The 13767-nt window shown below is 34.6% G+C and overlaps 1 protein-coding gene across 1 annotated transcript in view; it reads left to right on the top strand.

Annotated features, from left to right (window-relative positions):
* LOC122790589 (potassium channel subfamily T member 1) overlaps window positions 1-13332 on the top strand; it is a 1237971-nt gene extending 1224639 nt beyond the window's left edge. The window contains exons 29-30 of the mRNA XM_044058115.1: window positions 11135-11219; window positions 12897-13332. Coding sequence (XP_043914050.1) covers window positions 11135-11219; window positions 12897-13017 — 206 coding nt within the window. The 3' untranslated portion in view covers window positions 13018-13332. The remainder of the gene's footprint in view (window positions 1-11134; window positions 11220-12896) is intronic.
* The last annotated feature ends 435 nt before the right edge of the window (window positions 13333-13767 follow it).

Below are 13767 nucleotides of genomic sequence, written 5' to 3' on the forward strand. Positions count from 1 at the left end.
ATGCCATTCTGTTGTTGCTCAGAGCAGATCTGAGCATTGCCATTTAGATTCTTGACATAGCTATAGAATGCCTTGTGGTGGTCTTTGAAATCTTTGGCAATTTTATTTTCATAACTAGCTTTGGAGGATTTTACAGAGGCTGGTAAGGGAGTTTTTTGCATCCTGGGATTTTCCTCTTTTCTGCAACAGTTTCTTCCTTTTGTTGTAAACTTTGTTTATGACAGGGGACCACATATTGGCTTCCTTTTTTTGGAGGAGAGTGTCTTGGTTCTGTTTGGGATGGCACAGTTCATGCATGAGTGGATGTGCTCGTACAGTGCCTTAGTGTAGGATTCAGCAGTCGAACATTCAGTTCCCGTCTGCATGGGTGTCATGAAGTTTGTCACTTCTGACTTGAGTAACATGAAGTTGGCTTTGGGGAAGTTTTTTACTGAGGTTTCCTTACTGGGGGGTGGGGGAGGGGATATGGATGTCAAGGGTGATTAGCTTATGGTCAGACCTGACCAACGAGGAGGTGACGATAGGTGTGGAGGATCAATTTCCCATGTTGGTAATGACCAGGTCTAGGATATTGGAGCCCCTGGTGAGACTATGGATTAGTTGATCCAGAGCATTGGAATTTATGAATTCCAAGAACCGTTGGGCAAAGGTACTGATACGAGTAGTTTTCCCAGTTAATGGCTGGGTAGTTGAAATCACCTAGTATTAGGGTGTTTGGTTGTATCTTAATATTTTCCAGTATGTTTAGAAAGGTGTAGTGGCAATCTTGGGGCATGGTGGGGGATCTGTAGTAAGCTACAATTTGGATTGTAGTCTTACCTCATGTTAGTTGCACCTGGAGAATTTCAGATGCATTGTATTGGGTAACTAACCTGGTGGTGTGAATATCCTTGGTGAATATGGACACTCCTCCACCTTTAGTGTTTCGGTCCTGGTTTGGTGGCTGAAAAGTGTGGTAAGAGTTGTATCCTGGTATCGCAGGGATGCTCTCTGGAGTCTTGCAGCAGGTCTCAGTTACTGCGCAGATATCGATGTTCTCCATTTTTAGGAGTGCCTCGAGAGAGTGCATTTTGAGGTTTAGACTTCTAGCATCGAGTAGCATTACCTTCAGATTTTGCATGCTTGTAGCTGTTACGTTGGTGGTTTTGTCCTTTAAACTTTGCCTAAAAAATGCACTATAGGAGTGGCAAGAGCCTTAGCCAGTAACCTGAATCCCAGGAGTGACAGGTGCAGAATATCTCTGGCAAAGCATCGTGGTCTGTCAGTCATGTCATCCCAGGCAGACAGATACTGGATCCCCTTTGAATGACACCAGAAGCTTAGCCAATTGTTGAAGTCAGTCATTTTGTCCTTATACTGTGGTATCATTCTGGATAAAGGCAGGATGCTACTCAGGGCTAGGGTCATACCTGCCTGGGCCACATGATCTGAGAGCTCTTTCATGTCACTTTTCATGTAGTCCAGGGAGGTACGTCTCAAGTCATTCACTCCAACATGGGCAATGGCAAAGTCATATTTGTACTTGTTGTGGAGTGACTTGAGTGCATGAATTATGTGATGGATCCTGGCACCCGATAGGCAGCTGACTATAATTTTTTCCTTGTTCAGCCTGGTGAGTGGGATACCAATGTGCCTGACTATAGAGTCACATATGACTAAAGTGTTGGGTACGTTGTCTTGCCTTAGGGGCTGTTGTTGGATGGCACACTGATATTGTGAGCTATGTGACACTTTGGTTGTGATTGGTGTTTGCATTTCAGCTTCTGAGGTCCTTGTTGCTTGGGAAGGTTACTGCTAAGGGCCTCCACATATGAGGGTTCAGTGTTGCTATATGAGGGTGTTGGTGGTGTGGGGTTAGAAGGGCTATGTGTTGCTTGAGGTGTAGTGCAGGTGTTAAACTTCTCTTCTTGACTCTCTAGTGCAATCTTGGGTGGAGAGAGCTTTGCTTCCAGTTTGGCTATGTAAGTGCATCTCTCACAGGTTGCAGTGTTGGGTGGTAGGAGGAGAGGGTTGTCTGTGTACATGAGGCAATTGCAGAATTGCCCCAGTATGCCCAGATTCACCAGGTGGACAGGAGAAATCACCAGAAGCTGACCCTTGGACATACCTGGTTTGGTGCTTTTTTTGTAAAGTACAAGAGCTGTTTTCCCTTACCTTAGCAAGGTACTTTGCAGTTGTAGGCTTAGTGCCTATGAGTAATTTCTCCTTATTAACAAGGAGAGCTGAGTGCTTGTATCAGCTTCCTAGTGCTTTCCAGCAGGTTTTAGAGCAAGTGCTAGTCACAGGGCTGCTTAAAGATAAGATGAAAAAAAAATGGTTTATCCTAAACACTGCAGTGTACATTAGACAAGTTAGATGTAAAAGTAGGTAACTTAAGTTTTACCTGTCTAAAAAGTTAAGTTTTAGTGGAGAGTCACTATTTTTAAAACAGTAAGATAGATTGAAAGGGGGAGGTCACTTTTGTATTCTGGTACTATGGAATGCAGTAGGATGGCCAATGAATTCAAATAGTTGAAGGGGAGTGATTTCACAAAATGATAATTTTGCACTTACTCACAGAAGCCAGTAAAAGCAGAGAGGAAATGAGATATATGGTCAAATTAACATAAGGGGCAGGCAACTAGAAAGACAGTGGTGCTTAAGAATACAACAGTAACTGGGTGGGAGGGTGAGGAAAAAAATTCAGCCTCACTCACAAGAGACAGAGCTGTGGTCTCTTTTCAAGTTTTAATATGCAGTTAAAAGCAGAATACAAGTAACATTGGCAATTTATTTCTCAGGGGCAGCAGGTACTTTATCTGTATACGAAACAATGACATATAAAGTTCTTTGCTAGCAGCAACCTCTTCATTAGTTACAGATCTCTTTAATGACTTTTACTTCTGCAGAGATTGTGCATATTTACTGATACTGGTGGATTGTAGAAGTTTCAGTAGACTTTTATGATGGAAATGTTCTGAATTGGGCAGTTTTGTCATTATTGGTTCATGCAGTATGTTTTATTGCTTACTGGAAAAATGTTCAAAACAATACATTTAAAACTCGCTCTTACAAGTGTGCTGTATTATACAAGGAATATAATTTAATACAATCAGGAAGGTGTATTAAAGAACACATGTATGTTTCATGTGCAAGGGACCTATGATTTGAAAACAGCCCAAAGGTAATCTTTATCTGCCACTGGCCAGATCCATTTTCTTTGAATGTGGGTTTCAATGCTGTTTCAATGAATGTGAGGTTAAAGGACAGAGTAGTTTTAATGCTAAGTCTATTTTCATTGTAGGACTGCATTGCTTTGTTTTGCAGGTGTCTATTAGTGTTTGTACTATAAAATGTAAAATAAAACTTTTAAATGAAATCCAAATAATCACTGTAGAAGTATAGCAATATGCACATTACAGTGTTTATGGTAAATGAGGTGAAATAGCCAAGTAATGGGACATTGGAATGGCTGTAGGGGGGAGGGCCCCATTCAGCCATGATTTTGTGAAGGTGGAAGGGCAGCAAACTCAGACAGCCCCAGGTGGCACAAACTCTAGCTATGCCACTGATCAGTAGGCCCTAGAGAATTACTTTTGGAGGTCCTAGCAAACTATAATATTATTTTGCTAAGATTAGAATATTGCCTACCAGTAAATGCCATACTTTTACCACTAAACCCACATACTGCAAGTCACCAAAAAACAAAATCCTAACTTAGTATTATTAGGACTAAGGTTCATCATCTTCTCCCTTCCCAGTGAACATCATTGCTACACATTTAAAAAAATTGTTACCATTTACTACAGGGTTTGGGGGGGCATATTTTGGTCGTCTGTTCTTCAGTTTGTGTTTGAAAGTTGGTATCCCACAATTTCATTGAAGTGTGTGGGGTTACATAATTATGCATGCAAATTATGTTAATCGGCGGACAGATTTGTACCTATTCTTCATGGGTCTTTTTCCAAATTTTTGATGTTTCGAGGTTGAGAGGTATACTTCCAACAGATAATTATATTCTTGCATTGGCTTCCTAAAAACTGATGTGTGTAACTTTTCTTCCTATATCTTTAGAAAAGTATCTATGTATATAGTTTCTTCTTTATGACACAATGAACTACATTTTAAATTAAATGTTATGCTTACCCTATAAGTAATAGTAATTTATTTTTGTAACACTATTTACCCTCACAATAAAATGTCATCAATAAAATGTTTATGATTAGAGGTTTCTGTAAAAATTGGACTTTTACTATATAAAATGAGTTACTTTTGCACCAAAACATGAATGTAAAAATAATTTAGAGCTATAGAAACCCCCATAGCTATGCGTTTGGTAGAAGCACACAGACTGAACAAACAATGTTCTTTTTTGAAACTATTTCTTTGAAAAAGAAAAAAAAGTAAATAACACTTACACCCAAAAAAAATGAAACCTCAGAATCTACCCTTTCCTTAACAGATACATTATGTTAGTATAATGTAATTGTCTAATTAGAAGACTCTGAAAGCTTTATTAAACTGAAATGCACACGTGCTTTGGTTTCATGACAGAGGTTACAGCATGTACGTATATATTAGGAAGATCATGGAACAAAGTCTACAACTGCTGGAGCTGTGAAAGACACAAGACTTTTAAGTCAATAAAGACTGATGGATTAAATAAGAAAACATCATTTAGGAAATCACCACATATTTATTTTGTCATGGTAAATGAGATTGTTTTAAAATTTGCTAGATTATTTACTGACAGATAACTTATTAGTGTCTGGCCAAGGTATCCTAGTTTATCTTGCAGAAAATCCCTCAATATATGGGAGCTTTTTCCCAAATAAATGTTTGCTAATACATATACAAAATATCTAAATTTCGAAGTTTCAAAACTTCTAATTTCTTATGGTCAAGACCATAAGATCGAAGTTTTGAAACTTTGAAATTTAAATAAAAAATTAGAAAAACATATTTTTTTTACATCTTTGCAGGGGAAGTACCCCTGCACCCCCCCAAACCTCCTGCTAATTAAATATACCAACTCTGAGATCACACCACAGTGAGGAAAATGGTAACTATACTGCTCCGTGCTGCATGGCGATCTCCATGTAAATGGTTCAAAGTTTCAAACTTTTTATTTTATGGTCTCAACCATAAGGAACTTGAAGTTAAGAAACTTCAAAAATTTAGAAGTAGACCCACAAAATATATGGTCATTCTGAGCAATATAACAATACTATTTGAACAAAAATTTTAATGTAATGCACAAAACACAGTTACTGGAATATTTTGTTTTTGTGCCAGGCCAAAATGACACATTGTCCAAACAGGAAAAAGTGAAGGTAACAATGCAAGAAAACTACCACGACTTCCAAAACCAAATGACATTAGCAAACTAGCTTCTCCTTATTGTGATTATAACAATAGCAGGACACTGGAATTCATATTATTTGTACTCCAGGCAGGATCACTAAAAAGAGAAGGGGACAAGAAATTAACATTAGACAAGCCAGACAAGTTAATTTTTGTTTTAATTCAGATCTGGGTAACTTATAAATTAGAATTTTCTTAGGTAGCAGGAATGTCGCATATAATATATGCTGTTTTGCATATTTGTTTTCATGTATTTGTTGACTCAGTAAGTTCAATAAATACATTTTCCAAGCACTCTCTTGTTAAATGACTTACTCAGAGTCACACAAAAAACAAACAAAGGTGAAATGAATTCCCATGGATAAATATAAGTATGTGCAAGAAATGCTGAAATCACTAGATGATGCTAATTTTTATAAAAAAAATAATATTATACAGTGATGTAATGAAGTTGTACAGTGTTACTGATGGTTATTTGCTTGAATTCCTAAACAGATGAAAATTAGCGTGGATACTTTTTTGAAAGTTGAATTTCCTAATATACTTAATTTTTGGAGATGAAATTGTCTAATTTCAGACCTATTGTTTCAGTGACTGGGTAAAAAATGGAAACCTTAGCTAAGGTTATTGGTCATCCTTTTAAGTATGTAGCACTTTTGTGTGAATTTCTTTTAGTGATATATGAAGACAAATGTAACTCATAGAGACTCTTTGAGGGTTTCAGATTAAAAGTAAAGAGATTTTGGATATGGATTCCCTAATACCCGTGACACTGGACATAAAAAGTTTGTATACTGTATTCCAACATAAAATGTCACTACTGACTTTATTGAATTAATTTGTAGTCTGCTGCAATTTGTTCTGGAAAACAATGTTTTCTGTAAAATAATATTTTCAGCAGATAAAAGATGTGATGATGGGAGCCTTTATGGCCCCGTCATATGCAAATTTAGTAATATCAGCATGGGAAAATTAAGTAGTGTTCAAGCCATGTTTTGGTCCTTATATTGGTCAGTTCCCGATGGTATGTTTGTTTTATTGTCTTGTATGGAAGGCCTGTTGTATGAATTTGTAGATTTTTAAAATAAATCCACTGATTTTAATTATTCAAGGTGAATTGGTCTGAAATATAATTTTTTTGGCTATAAATCTGACTAAGGATTCTATATCAAAATGTCTCACATTGAGTATATATAGAAAGCCTACATTTGTTAGTTGTTATTTTTATGCTGGTAGTTGCCACCATCTGTATGTTAAAAACATGATTAGAGGGCAGGTAATAAGATTAAGTAAACTTATCTCAAGGGAGTAACCTTTTGATTCTAATTTATTGGTAGTTGATGTTTTTCTACAAAGAGGCTGCAAAAGACGTGGTAAAAGAGATTTCTAAACAATTACAGGATGCTAGGCATGATTGTTTCAAACCTATTTTAAAGGATGGCTTATATGTGGACAGCTTTAAAAAAGTCAAGGGTTAAATCTTATTTTGAATTTAAAGTTAATTATATCATGAATGCCTATCATATAAAATGTGTTAAAGGAGATCACTGGAAATTTGTGAAAGGACATACTGAAATATTTAGATCTTTGGGAGCAAAATGTGTTTATTCTTTTTAAAAGTGATGTACTTAAAAAAGTATTTTACAAAGGGCCCCAAATGCTGGACCGGAGAAAAAGTATACAGAAGTGGGCAGATACAAATATGGGCTTTGTTCTCACTTCAGGTTTATTCATGAAGGTCTACATATGTCACAATGCAAGCATATAATAAAATTTAAAATAAAACTATAAGTGCCCTTAATATATATGTACTGATGTAGTAAAGTGTGATACTTGCCAAGTGTTTTATGTTAGTAAGACAGAAAGGCATCTTAACAAACATACTTATGAACATGTTAATGCAAGTAGGAGCAAGCAGTTAGTTAATAAAATACACTGGCATATTTTGCTATGTAATAAGTTTACAAAGTTCCATTTTTTTATGTTTGATCAATTGGAGAAAGATATTTCAAATCTGTTTCAGAGAATAAATAACTGGAGTGGCAATTAACCTTGAATGTTACCTCCTTTCTGGTATTAACAATTCAATATCAGAGCTGTTCTGTAGTTATTGATTCAAAAACGCTAACAGGCTGTTGTTGGTTGTCATATAATTCTTAAAAGTGTTTTATTTAAGTAAGAATGTAATAAAGGTTTTTATCCTGATGAAGTTGGCTGGTTTAAAGATGAAAGTCTTAATCTATCAAAGTTATTTTATTTTTTTGGTCATGGAACTATGTGGCAGTTTTTTTAACAGATAGCATAGAAGGAATTTGATTTAAATCTAATTTTCTGCCTCATTAACTACATCATAATGCATATTAGTTATTAAAATGTACCTGTTGGGTTTGCCCCATTTCAGTCTATCTAGTCCATTGCTATACTCATGCCCATGACAGATTCACTACCCTGACATGCTTGGAGATCTCAGGCTGCTTCATGGCAATAACCCCTAAAGAGACCAACAATGGAAATTCATCTTTGCTAAATAGATCCAGCACTGCCACAGTCATTGCTGCAGCAGCAGAACAGACAAAACAAGCAGTTTCAGAATCCATATCACTGGATAAAACGGCCAAGTTTCCAAGATCACTTGATTCACCTTAAGCCTTCTTTGCTTTATCCTTTACTCTTTCTGCAATGTTCTGTTAATTCCTAATGATTTGAATATGCACACACCACATTTACTGTGTTACAAGAATTGCTGCTATCACTATACAGATTAGAAGAAATGGAAGCAGAGTTTTTATTTTAATCTTCCTTCATTGTGTTATAGTGTCATGAATGGTGCCCTGTAGTCATTTTCTAATATCTCAATTTATAAATGTTAAAAAAGCTAAACATGGAATGAATACTTTCAAACTTAATGCATCATCCATTATCTTTAAGACATATTGGATATTCCATTCTGAGGATACTTGCTTGATGAGTGTGTCAAAACATATTCCTTGATAGATGACACTTCCCAGTAGGTGTGGGTGTAGACTGTTCTTCTCATCCTTTCACAGAATTTTTCCACTACTGTCCTATTAATTCATACTCTTACATTTACTGTTCCCAGTGCTTTGCTGAGTGCTAATATATGGCTACTTAAAGGTTTAGTTTTTGACAAAATCCTTCTCATCATGTTCTAGTTTATTTTTCTTTAAGTGATGCATTTTCAGATCTTGTGCATCTATTTAAGTCTTTCTGAAAGTCAGAAAGTAGAATTCCATTTAGTTTTAAGTTCAGTTATCATAATGAGTACTTTTCTTCTTAGGTGTTGCACTAAAGTTTACTTATGAAACAAAATAATTAAAAATCATTCAATTCAAAGAAAAAAGCAAAGGGTGTACAAGCAATGAGCTGTATGTATACCAAAGATGCAAAATGTGTAAATACTTAACACAGAGTACATCCTTTGTGCATCTATTTACTCTTGTATATTTCTTTAAATGTTTTGTTAGATATTGAATAGAATATGTGGTATATGTGGACAGCTACATATGCAAAGTATTTTATTTGAAAAAAAAAACAAACTTGGAGACCTTTTTCTGACCACACAAATAAACATGTCACTGTTTTCCAAAAGAAAGTTGGTGAGAATGCACTAGCCAAGCACATGTATAAAAGAATTGGTGTGATCGTTGTTTTTTTTTAAAGTATTAACATATTACAGAGATTGCATGCCTTTGCCAGGGGTGGTGACTTTGTCCGTTTATGGTTCTGAGTAGAAAGCAGATGGAAATAAATTGGGAGGCCCATCATTATCATGATTTAAAATGCTTCTCCTGCCATTATCATAAACTTAGTATATACTGTTGCTGAAATGTTACTGAATAACATAAATATATATTTAAAAATGTAATTTAATCAAATCATGAATGCTTAGTCTGAGACATTATTGGAAGTTAGAAAATATAAATGAGCTGCACTTAAAAATGTATTTTAGTCAGATAATTACAAATGCAAAAACAAGCTTGCACTTTTATGATTGTAGTGATCCTCTTGTATTTTCCTTGGTTTTCGCTTTTTTATTGTAGTGATCCAGGTGCATTTTCCTTTATTTGTGTTTAGATGGCTTCCATTTTATTACCCCATTACTTTTAAAACTGCTGTCTCTTAAAAGTGAATTAGGCAGTTATGCAATCAGCATACTCATCTGGTTATATTTCAATTTAGTATACTCAAATTAGAACACTTAAAATAAAATGTATTGTCTGAACCTATGCATTCTCGGTGAAGTCTTTTGTTGCAATTGTTTTAACAGGAAAGGACCAGTATTAAAAGTAGGCAGATAGATTTTAGTTTCCTGTATCTGTTCTAGTTAAAAATGTAGCAAATTATGAGCCTGACAAAGTAAGCTAAATCTTATCCTTAGTCAAGTTAAGTAAAACTAAATAGTTCCTTCATATCTAGAATTTATATCTAGGTAGTATAAATAATTTTCAGTGATATCTGCATTAGCCCTTTCTCCAATAAAACTTTTCACTGATGGGAATGTTACATTTTTTATGGATCAAAATTAAGAATACTTTTAGCAACTTCTAAAGAAAACATGCACATAATGCTATAATTATCATTACTTGCAGAAAGTTTTCACAGAAATGAGTGTCAATTCCCTCACAAAAGCTTATTTCCAGCCCACCCCCTTCATTAACTATGGCCATACACAGGAGGAAATTATAGGATTAAGGAAAACCCTCCTGTAGATGCCTAGATGATGGCTTTCCATTAATTACAGTCTATCCCACTTACAAAGAAAAAATGTGTGGTAACAATTGAGAAGAGTTCTGATGTTTGGTAAAGACAGAGGGGAAACAATTAAGAATAACTGCAGTTATTTTGAAGATTATTTCATTTTAATTAGTGAATTAATTAAAGTAATTTAAACTACTGGTAATCAGACAAGTGAACTAAGAACAAAAGTACTTTTATAATTGATAACATAAAAGCAGAAGGAAATTACACTATTGCAATATTTTTAGGGACCCTTACAAGGAGTTAAGAGTTGATGGTCTATATTCCCAAGTCTCCACATTTGCAACCCAGTGCCTTTGCTACTATAATATATAACATGGCTTAATGTCCAGTTTCATTTGAACATTTAATAAAATGAGTAGAAACTTTACATTAGTTAAGTATACGTTTTAATTTGCAGTGCACTGCCTATCTATTTCAAAGCACAGTGCATTCCAGTGTGCATTTTGAAACATATCTATAATATAAACAATAGTCTTACTTAAAAAAAAGTCTTCTGCCTCACTGCAGACAAAACGTATTATTACCACCAGTTATGCTGACAGAATCAATCAGTCCCCTTCCTAGAGAAAACATAACATGTTCACATGTATTGAGAAGGGCTTTAAATCACATGCTCTGAATTGCAGAAATTATTGCACACTGCCTTGTAAATATAATTCACTTATCATATAAACAACATAAAAGGGCATTAGTGGAAATTTGGACTTCATGCCTCAGGTAAGCAGTTGTTTGCTGATAGAATACCTGAATATCTGCTAAACAATCAATACCAAAACTGTACACTATCAGAGCTATACTGGCTACAATATTTTGAATGCAGCCTGTCAGACATATTGTAAATAAAGGAGTGAATCTTTCTGTAATCAGAAGCAGAAGCCAGTCACTTTTTATTGTTTTTCTAGTGAATTTCCTTACGTTTATTTAATCTCTGCTATAATTTATTAGATGAATGACAATGGAAAAGTGTTTAATTCGGAACAAATTTTAACTCTTTTTATTTTGCCTCCAGATGAAATGAATGACCATCAAAACACATTATCGTATGTGCTAATAAACCCACCTCCAGATACTCGACTGGAACTCAATGATATAGTGTAAGTAACCTTAATCATGCTAAACTAACAAGACCAAATATTAGCATAGTATCGAAATGACTGCATAAAGAAGTAGAAACTATATTTTTTATAACCACTTTAATTAAATTATTTTAATTACAAAGTGATGCAACAAAAACATCTGAAAATGTAAGTAGAATCCAATATATTTATGCAGTAATACAAATGAATTAGCAGAAGCATAGCAAGGGGGGCAAATAGGGTAGCCATCCCAGGTGCAAGGTGTTAGAGAGCATGCTTTGCACAGTGCTTCTTGCGTGGTGAGCTGTAGCAAGCCATCTTTCTACATTTTAAAGTTATTTTGGTCATTGATTGAAGAGCTGAGGGGGCATTTATTTAGCTTGGAACACCAACTTAAGGATTAAGGAGTGGACCTTTTATGTATTTATTTATTTTTGCTCAGGTGCTAGTAGAAGAACCAGCTACAGCTGTGTATATTATTGCAGTTTATAACACTGTGTTTGTGAAAACTGAAAACTGTACTATCTTCCCATTTTATTATTTTTACAAAAAACAAAAGGATAAATGACTAAATGACAAATAGTTAAACACACTAATGTTCTAATACAAAGTAATCAAATAGTGGTGATCAAAACTCACCCTACCAAGAATTCAAGAACAGCTGATCAAAATATGAAGCAAACCATCTTCATTTTCTGATCAGACAACACTAACACTAAACCCCCATTGCTGCACCTTACAAATTCATGGTAACTGTAACTCCACCCACCCCCTACACTAAGTTTAACCCTGCACCCTACCTTAGAAAAATCTTTTCTATAGCACTACCAATGCACAAGACCTACATCACATGCAACATATGTATAGCACTCACTCTATCCACTTACCTAACCCTTACTGTAACCTTAACCAGCAAATACTAGTGCGCGCACACACACACACACACACACACACACACATCACTCTCTAACTAGTAATGCTGAGACTTTGATACAGCCAAACATTTCGGCATTAATAACCCAAATGCACACTTGCTTTAGCCAAGCAAATTCACTTATACTTCATTCAACATCTGCTTTTGACAACATGCATTTTCTGCCACTGCTGCATGCACTTTTACCCTTTCCTTTGACAGCTTTCACAAATAGTCTGAAACCCATACTAAGTGATATCTATATATATATATATATATATATATATATATATATATATATATATATATATATATATATATATACACACACACACACACACACACACACACACACACACACACAAAACTAAAAGTCTTTTAGATTACCTGTTTATAGACTGGATGCAGTCATAAAACATGACCATCAGGATAGCTTTTGACATGCATACTTTCAAGTTGTTTACAGATATGAAAGGATACACAGAGTAGCAGAGAAAGGATATATTGGTATTCCTGGGAAACCTACAATATGTTACTAATTCGAATGCTGTATCATTTGCATATCTTGTTTTTTTTCCCCAATAAATCTATAATTTCTATACTCCCGAAGCATATGTTTATTATTAATGACAGCTTTTCCATATATGATTTACTTTTCTAAGGTATATTGCATTCAAATCCTGTTACCTTTTCTATGTGTTACATACCATGTTGGCTACAAAAATAACTTCATTTTTTAACAGTTTTGCTGATCCACCATTATTATATTCATTGTTTTTCAGTTATTTAATACGTCCAGATCCTTTGGCTCATGTATCCAATGAATCCAGCAGTAGGAAAAGTAGCTTCTGTGCCAAGCTGGATCCAATCTGTCTTGAACCAAAAGATAAGACACAGCTATGAAGGCAAAACAAAATGTTTTGGAGCACTGAGCAGATACGTACACATGCATGATGGGACAGAACTCATATTTTCTAATACCTTTTTGCATGGGACAAGTGCTCTAAGAAATGGTGATAACTTTTTTAAATGCATACTTGATACACACACATAAGTTTTCAATGTTTTAGCAGATGTATGACCAACAAAGCATTTTTGGATATTTGTAAGTATCCTGACTAAATACTGTGGTGTGTTAAGAAAACTGTTCATTCTTGCCCTTCTACTATATAAAAGTATTATTTACTTTTCAGTTGAAGACCACTGATAAATCTGTAAGGGGTTCTAAAGTCTAACATCATTCTGTATTAGTTTTATATATATATATATATATATATATATATATATATATATATATATATATATAGATATATATATATATTCATTTGACCATTTTTTAAATATGCATTTAAGAAATGTTACTTTTATTTTATTTTGTTATTCATGTTATATTAATGAAAGGATACAGCTTGAGGTGACAGTATATTTAAAAATAATCTTAAGAAAACTTGAAGGGATTATGTTGTTTACAGAAGTCTCAAATGAGGTTTATATAATGAAGCTGTCATTTATTTTATACGTTTATATGTATGTATGTATGTATATAGAAATATATTGCTTGACTAAGTTATATAAGAGGCAAAGTAACTGGAAACAGATATCTGCCAACATTAGACCTGTTGCTCTGCATGGTCGGTAATTTATTTATTCTAC

The sequence above is a fragment of the Protopterus annectens genome, chromosome 16.part0 (assembly GCF_019279795.1).
Source record: "Protopterus annectens isolate FY-2018-M chromosome 16.part0, PAN1.0, whole genome shotgun sequence".
NCBI classification, from domain to species: Eukaryota; Metazoa; Chordata; order Ceratodontiformes; family Protopteridae; genus Protopterus; species Protopterus annectens.